The 8,478-nt window shown below is 39.4% G+C and overlaps 1 protein-coding gene across 1 annotated transcript in view; it reads left to right on the forward strand.

The window, feature by feature from the left end:
• LOC106881590 (proliferation-associated protein 2G4) overlaps nt 1–8,478 on the forward strand; it is a 28,623-nt gene that overhangs the window by 14,849 nt on the left and 5,296 nt on the right. The window contains exons 4-11 of the mRNA XM_052973906.1: nt 1,974–2,037; nt 2,296–2,371; nt 2,777–2,869; nt 3,467–3,530; nt 5,227–5,305; nt 6,179–6,257; nt 7,695–7,793; nt 8,382–8,467. Coding sequence (XP_052829866.1) covers nt 1,974–2,037; nt 2,296–2,371; nt 2,777–2,869; nt 3,467–3,530; nt 5,227–5,305; nt 6,179–6,257; nt 7,695–7,793; nt 8,382–8,467 — 640 coding nt within the window. The remainder of the gene's footprint in view (nt 1–1,973; nt 2,038–2,295; nt 2,372–2,776; nt 2,870–3,466; nt 3,531–5,226; nt 5,306–6,178; nt 6,258–7,694; nt 7,794–8,381; nt 8,468–8,478) is intronic.

Genomic DNA, 8,478 nt, shown 5'->3' on the forward strand with positions numbered 1-8,478 from the left:
TAAACTTATCTGTTTTTCAAAAAAGAGATCTTTTATTCCACATTGGAAGTATGGAACCAGTGGATGATTTTTTGTGGGCAGGAGAAACAACAAAGTTCACTGCTTTTTCATGTGAAGCATTTAGGATGTAAACATTTGCACAGACACATAGAGGCACTGGCGTAGCTGTGTGGTTAAGAAGCTTGCTTCCCAACCATGTGGGTTTGGGTTCAGTGCCTGGTGCAGCACCTTGGGCAAATATCTTTTACTATAGTCCCAGGTCAACCAAAGCCTAATTGAAAAGGATTCAGTGTGTGTATCCTTGTGAAGGCATCACATAATGGCTGTGAGTGAGTATTACTGCCATCCAAGTGAAGTTTCCAGTCTTCTGTAAAGACATGGCTTAGCTATGGGGAAATATTACTTTGCCTGAAAACAGGTGAGCTTTGGGAGCTGGAAGGGCATCTGGCTGTAGAAAATCTGCAACAAATTCTGTCTGGCCTTTGCAAGCGTACAAAACTGAACATTAAAACGATGTTCAGATGGGCTTTGTACAGTTTCCAGCTATCAAATCCACTCACAGGGCTTTGTACAGTTTGGAGCTATAGTAGGAGATACTTGTTCAAGGTGCCACACAATGGGACTGAGCCTGGAACCATGTGGTTGAGAAGTGAACTTCTCAACCACATGACCATTCCTACTCAGACAACCATTAAAAATTTTATTGTAGTCATTTGATTTGTCAAACTGAAAATATTTACTACATAGCCACAATTTATCGCCTGTGGAATTTACCTAGGGTTGTACTGTATTTTTTGTAGAGCATGATCATTATCCACCTTTTCCTTTCAGCCATAACCATTTCATTGGGAGTGTGAAATGGAGATTTAACTGCCATTTCTAGCAGGTTGAATAACCATACAAAGGCTCTCATTGGCTTGGGCAGGTATTTGTAGAGGAAATGGTTGTAGAGTCAGGTTGTTCCTGTTTCACTAGTTGCTGTTTAGTCTCAGGTTGTGCTTCATGGAATGGACAGGCTTAGGGTCAAAGGCCAAGACCATACCATTTCTATCTTCCGGAAATGTGTACCTTGAACAACATTGTTCAATGTATGCTTCTTATAAAGCAGTGTGGTGTAGTAATTTGAGAGATTTGGCTACTACATCTAGCAAGTCAATGTGTTTGTGCTATCTTGAAATTGTGTGCTGATTATAAACAGACGCCACTGTCATACAAATGGTGTACAGCCATTATGTTGTTGGTGTTGGAAGGACTAGAGGGGAAGCTATAACCTTGCTTAGAAACAGACGACGGTTGGCATTGGAAGAGCATCTGGCCATAGAATATCTGCCTGGGGCTAAATTACAACGACACTCGTCCTAAACCAGGACTGCCATGTTATGTTGGCAAACAATCTTTACTCCAAAGTACTGTTGCTTAATATATCTCGTGAGATTTACAAATAGTAATTTCCCAGTGCTAATTCTGTTTGCTGTGTTCCGACCCTGTAGCAGGTGAATACCTCAGCTTGTTCTTTACAGTTCAGATAGTGTTTAGGAAGTGGGGTTAGTAGTATTTCAAAGGACTAAGACTAAACTTCTAAACTAGGGGCCTACACAGCTGTGGGGGGTTAAAAAGTTCACTTTGCAACTGCATGGCTGTGCTGGCATCGAGTGCAGAAGTGTTCCCATTGTGTGGCACCTTGGGTAAGTGCCTTTGGTTATAACTCAGGGTTGAACAGTGCCTTGGGTAGCTGGAAACTGCAGGAAGCTTGTATGTGTGTATGTGAATGTTGATTATTCCATGCTTGTCACCACTTCATTTAAGTGGTGACAATGTTGATATAAGTTACACCTAGAATATAAAATCTCTTGTGTGACAGGAAGAGCATCCAGCTGTAAAATCCTGCCTCAAATAATTCTCCATCTAACCTGAGCTAGCATGAAAAAAAAAATTAATGAATATAATCACTTCTTTAAAACCTTGTCTTCTAGTTTTTAGAGCCATATCCATATCTGACCATAATAAAAGTACATCAATGCTGCTGGTCGTTGAATGGTGAGGTTAAATAATGATTTTAACCCTTTAGCATTCAGATTACTTCATCAAATGTAATGCTTGTTTATATACAGTTTTCAATTAATTCTGCATTATCTTGTAACTTTGAGATTTCGATGATGTGATTGTTAATTTTTGCAATGACATTGTAGGGAGATGTTTGAGGCCAGATAGGGTTGGTTTAAATGCTAAAGGGTTAAATTTCTCTGGTTGGTGGAATTTTTGAAATCTATTACATTGGTTTTTTTTTTCTTCTCTCTACAGTGATTTAGGTGCCCACGTTGATGGTTTCATTGCAGTGGTTGCACATACTCTGGTTATTGGATCTTCTGTTGTGAGTACATTTTCATGATGATGCTGTCATTGTTATTGCTGTGTATGGATGTGTGACAAATCTAGCCACAGTATAACCGTATTTTAACATATATAAGGAACCCCCTAATTTTGGGGGGGCTTAACATTTGGAAAATAGGTTTTCTAAGGGATTATAATACTGTCCATGTATAGGAAACTCCCATATTTTTTTAACATAATGTTTGAATGCCATCATTTCATTCATTAATCATTAAACAACTACAATCACTAGTGTTTTTAAAACAGGCAAAACTAAAACGAAGTATAACTGATTAAATTAATTACAGTCGGTGGGGGTGATTGAAGAGATAGTGATGATGATGGAGATTATGATAATGTTAAAGGTTAATTTTATTTAAATTTTTTTATCTTCCTTTTTGTTCAGGAAAAGAAAGTGAAGGGCCGAAAAGCAGATGTTTGTCTTGCCGCCCACTTGGCCAGTGAAGCTGCACTCCGCCTTGTAAAACCTGGAAATATTGTAAGTAGTTTTTTTTTTTATTATTATTACATATATGTGGAGGCGCAATGGCCCAGTGGTTAGGGCAGCGGACCCGCGGTCATAGGATCGCGGTTTCGATTCCCAGACCGGGCATTGTGAGTGTTTATTGAGCGAAAACACCTAAAGCTCCACGAGGCCCCAGCAGAGGATGGTGACGAACCCTGCTGTACTCTTTCACCACAACTTTCTCTCACTCTTACTTCCTGTTTCTCTTGTGCCTGTAATTCAAAGGGTCAGCCTTGTCACTCTGTGTCACGCTGAATATCCCCGAGAACTACGTTAAGGGTACACGTGTCTGTGGAGTGCTCAGCCACTTGCACGTTAATTTCACGAGCAGGCTGTTCCGTTGATCGGATCAACTGAAACCCTCAACGTCGTGAGCGACGGAGTGCCAACACATTAACTTGTCTACCAAAATCACTGACAAGGTATTGATTGGTCCATGTCACTTGCCCAATCTACCATTGTCTGGAGCTGAACCTAAAACCATTTGGCCATGCCTGCATCAATGTAAGAGATTCTATAATCTCTGCTATACGTTTGGTATTTATTTGTATTTCCTCTTTTATGTTGTAGAATTATACTGTCACTGATGCCATCCAGAAGGTAGCTGAATCTTTCAAGTGTAAACCTGTTGAAGGTAAATATTTTGTTGATTTTTGACACTTTATCAGTCTTTCACTTTCCTATGTCTGTAGGGGTCAGCTGGGGGAGCCTCGATGCTGTTGCTGGATCTGCTAGATATAAGAGCTGGAGTTCCTCAAATTGCACCTGTCTGGCTTGAAAGGGAAGGTACTTATTGGACAATGTAGCTATAGGTTTAAAAATAGAGCAGAGACTCGTGTAGCCTTGGCTGTTGCACTCACAACCAGAAGATTGTGGTTTCAATTCCTGGACTTGGGTGGTGCATTGTGTTCTTGAGCCAGACACTTCATTTCACATTGCTGCAGTCCACTCAGCTGTAAAGAAGTAACCCAGCAATGGACTGGCATCTCATCCAGGGGGGAAATGTTGTGATCTCATCCACTTATATGCCGTGGAAATCAGATAACCAGCCCTGTGTGTGTTGGGACTCAAGGCAGTAATATCCAGGTGTTCAGTCACAATGCAGGTGTATGTTAATCAGTGCTGATATGGGATTAACAACAATTAATTGGTTTCATCAGGGAAAAACGGCAATATTTTAAACTGTTTATATGTTGATACTTCCACTGTATCCTTTTGTAGAATGGTGCTAATATCCTGAAATCTGCATTAGCGATGCAGTTTCAAATCCCCCATTTAGTTATTCAATTCATTTGGTCTTCTGACTTTGCTCATGGCTTGAAGTGGTAGATATCCCTCACGTATATTTTGTCATATTTTTTTGGAGAACCAGTTTTTTTTTTTCGGTGATTGGACAATAGTTCAGGTCGTGTGTGTGTGTAGTGATTGATATATTAGGGATGTCCATCATTACTCTTTACTCTTTTACTTGTTTCAATCATTTTGACTGTGGCCATGCTGGAGCACTGCCTTTAGTCGAGCACAAATCGACCCCAGGACTTATTCTTTGTAAGCCTAGTACTTATTCTATCGGTCTCTTTTGCCGAACCGCTAAGTTACAGGGATGTAAACAACCCACCATCGGTTGTCAAGCGATGTTGGGGGGACCAAACACAGACACACACATATATATATATATATATACGATGGGCTTCTTTCAGTTTCCGTCTACCAAATCCACTCACAAGGCTTTGATCGGCCCGAGGCTATAGTAGAAGACACTTGCCCAAGGTGCCACTCAGTGGGACTGAACCCAGAACCATGTGATTAGGAAAGCAAGCTACTTACCACACAGCCACTCCTGCGCCTATTAATGTAAAACCATGTTCCACTATGATGATCTCTGAACCTTTTTACTAAAAGAAGACAACTTTCCAGTATCCTCTTCTGCATCCTCTCCTCTCTCTCAACAATTGCAGTTACAAGAGTCCCTGTGTGATTTGTCATCTTCTATTCCTCAAAATTAATACAGTCCTCTGTCAGTGCTACTTCAGCATGCACTCTACTGTCTATAGCTTATGCTGTGAAATGACCTGATCTAGGTTAGGGTTAGGGTTAGACTGAGTGCTAGAGAGGCACTTCTCTCTCTTCTTCAGTGGTCCAGAGAGTCTCTGATTGTCGTTGTAATAGTTAGTAATAAATAGGTTATTAACCATTTGTTTCATCTTTCCAAACACCTTGATCCTATTCACATACACATGGAACCACATATTTTAATGTTATGTTAATCTTGACAATATCATCATCCCAAAATGTCTGGATCCCCCTAATTTTGTGACCTTTTATTTCAGGGATGTTATCACATCAGCTAAAGAAGCATGTGATTGATGGTGAGAAGGCCATCATTTTGAACCCTACAGACGCCCAAAGGTAAGTGATGCATTTCCGAAAGGAATTTATGATACAGAACCAGTATTGTTGGTGAGGCTTGAATTCCTAGGCAGGGTCTTGGTAGCAATGGACTGCCAAAACACAGTTTGAATTATGACACTCTTTTACTTATTTCAGTCATTTGACTGCAGCCATGCTGGAGCACCACCTTTAGTCGAGCAAATCAACCCTAGGACTTGTTTTTTGTAAACCTAGTCATTATTCTATTGGTCTCTTTTGCCGAACCGCTAAGTTACGGGGATGTAAACACACCGCCATTGGTTGTCAAGTGATGGTGGGGGGGGACAAACACAGACACACACATACATATATACGATGGGCTTCTTTCAGTTTCCGTCTACCAAATCCACTCACAAGGCTTTAGTCAGCCTGAGGCAATAGTAGAAGACACTTGCCCAAGGTGCCCAGAACCATGTGGTTGGTAAGATAGCACCTTGTCTGAGACTGTCCTGGTTCTACGATGCAAACTTGAATCAAATTAAAAAACTTCCATGGTGGAAGATTTTAATTCAAAACTTATGGAAAGAAGAAGACTTACTACAGAACCAGAGCCGGTTTCAGCTGGGTTGGTAACGTAAGGGTTAAATTGATTTAAATAGAGAAGTTTGCATCCCAGAATCAAGGGCAGACTCAAATGAGTTGATATCAAAAGGGTTTAAAAAAAAAAAAAAGAGTTCATAAAAAGTCTTGTTTCTAAGCTTATAAATATCAGGCATATATAAGTAGGATATTTCATTTTGCACAAACACTTAATCTGTTTGTGAAGATTTTAAATGTTAAACTAGACTTTTTGTTTCTTTTAATTTCCTTTTTTTTATATATTCTTTATTTTTTTTTCAATTTCTTTTGTAGGAAAGATCATGAGAAATGTGAATTTGAAGTGCACGATGTGTATGCCATTGATATTTTAGTCAGCACTGGTGAAGGAAAGGTAAATACTTGCTATTATGATTTACAGTTATATATGTGCAGAGAAGTGTTGTTTTCTGTGATGTTCTAAAGGTTATCATCCTGTTCCTAGGAAGTACAGAATAAGCTTGGAAATAACTGATTTGTTAGGTCAAAAGATGGTCATCATCGCTGTTGAGCCATGACCTTCCTGCTGTATATTTGGACATTGTGTTCTAAGATTGCATTATCCATTATCATCATCAGCACCATCACCATTGAATGTCCATTTTCCATGCTGGCATGGGTTGAACAATTCTACAGGAGCTGGCAAGTCAGAAGATTGCATTAGGCTCCAGAGCCTGCTTGGACATGGTTTCTACACCTAGATGGCCTTCCTAAGAATCATTCTTTATTTATATATATATATATATAATTACTATAATAAAGGCTCTAGGATGCACTTTGAGAGAGATTTGGCTGTTCTTTCAAGGAAATAACTGTCTGAGCCTTGTTGGCATTGAGCAATCATCAATTTCCCTTGTAATATATTTAGTGAGAGAAAACGGTGTGTAGTTTAAGTTTAAATTTAGCCTTTTCTAGTACAAATGCGACTATCAGCATATGAAGTAGACTGGTTAAAGTGGCCAGCTGGAGCAGGTCAAAGATTCTCCATTATGTAAATCTTCACCATGGTTCTGGTTTGGAGATCACTCTACAGTATCAGCAGAAGGGCACAGAGAGAAAGAGAGAGAGAGAGAGTTATGAACATCATCATTATCATTTTAAGGTCCACTTTTTCGTGCTTGTATGGGTTGGACAGTTTGAGACAGATTTTCTATGGTCAGATATGATTTTTGTAGACTATTGGAAATGATTGACACTGCTTGTATGACAGTGGTACTCATTTACAACTTTCATGTGAGTTCAAGACAAGGAGACACTTACATACATTTCTTTTACTTTCCATCTACGAAATCCACGTACAGGGTTTTTGTTGCCCCAGGCCAATACTAGAAAGCCGAAGGTGTCATGCAATGGAACTGAACTCCTGACCATGTGGTTTGGAAGCATACTTCTTAACCACAACTGTGCCTATGTAACATATCTCATTGTGCAGTGTCTTGGGCCAATCCTTTTTTGCCTAACCTCAGGTTGAAAGATGGACAGTAAATTTGACTGACTGACTGGGACCATGGCAATACTCCAGTCCATACCAACATGGAAAGTGGATATAGAGATTATGTGTGAGTATCAAGAGTGATAAATATGAAAACCGATTCACTTGGGCTTTCAAATCTCTTGTGCAGTTAACCAATAATTGGAAACCAGTAACCAATGGTGCTGTTTATAGAGCAAATTTTTGTGATCAATTTATTTTAGGTGATATATCAAGATTAGGTCTGAAGAGGGTTGTGTCTAGTCCCGTTTCATTGAAAAAGCAATAATTACAAATTTTAATATTCGTTTTATTTCAAAGGGAAAAGAAGTTGACACAAGGACGACAATCTACAAGAAAAAAGATGCGATTTACCAATTGAAGATGAGAGTCTCTCGCCGTAAGTTTTTGTTTTTAAATTAAAAATTTACCCACATGTTTCATTGAGTAGAACATCAAACTTTCATGACAAAGGTAGGCATGGCCATGTGGCTTAGAAGTTTGCTTCAGAACCACACAGTTTAAGGTTGGTTTCCCATCCACTTGATGGACACTGTCAGTTGGTGTCTTCTATTATAACTATGGGGTGACCGAATGTCCACTTATCTATAGGTAGATTTTCTATAGCCAGATGCCCTTCCTGTCACCAACCATCACCTGTTTCCAAGCAAACTAACACTTTCCTATGGCTAGACCTGTTTTTTGCAGAAAACTAGAAGCAAACAACTTCGCCTAAGTACCAGTTATGCACTGGAGTCAATATAATCGACTTAATCCGTTTGTCTGTCCTTGTTTGTCCCCGCTGTGTGTAGCCCCTTGTGGGCAGTAAAGAAATAAGATTGCTTTTTAGTTACATCCCTTTATGTTCTGTATTCCAAACATCACTGCTGGCTGGTAAAATATAAGTGCCGGTCTCAATGGTCAACTGCTACTGGTTAGGTATCGATGACACACTGGTGTCAGTTTATTTACTATCCTTTACATCTTTCAAAATTGGTAACTTTTTAGTCAATGTTAGAAATTATTTCAAGGTGGTGGATTGCTAGAATCATTGGAACATTGGACAAAATGTCTTACAGTATTTATTTCGACTGGTATTGATATA

The sequence above is a fragment of the Octopus bimaculoides genome, chromosome 17, assembly GCF_001194135.2.
Source record: "Octopus bimaculoides isolate UCB-OBI-ISO-001 chromosome 17, ASM119413v2, whole genome shotgun sequence".
Classification (NCBI taxonomy): domain Eukaryota; kingdom Metazoa; phylum Mollusca; class Cephalopoda; order Octopoda; family Octopodidae; genus Octopus; species Octopus bimaculoides.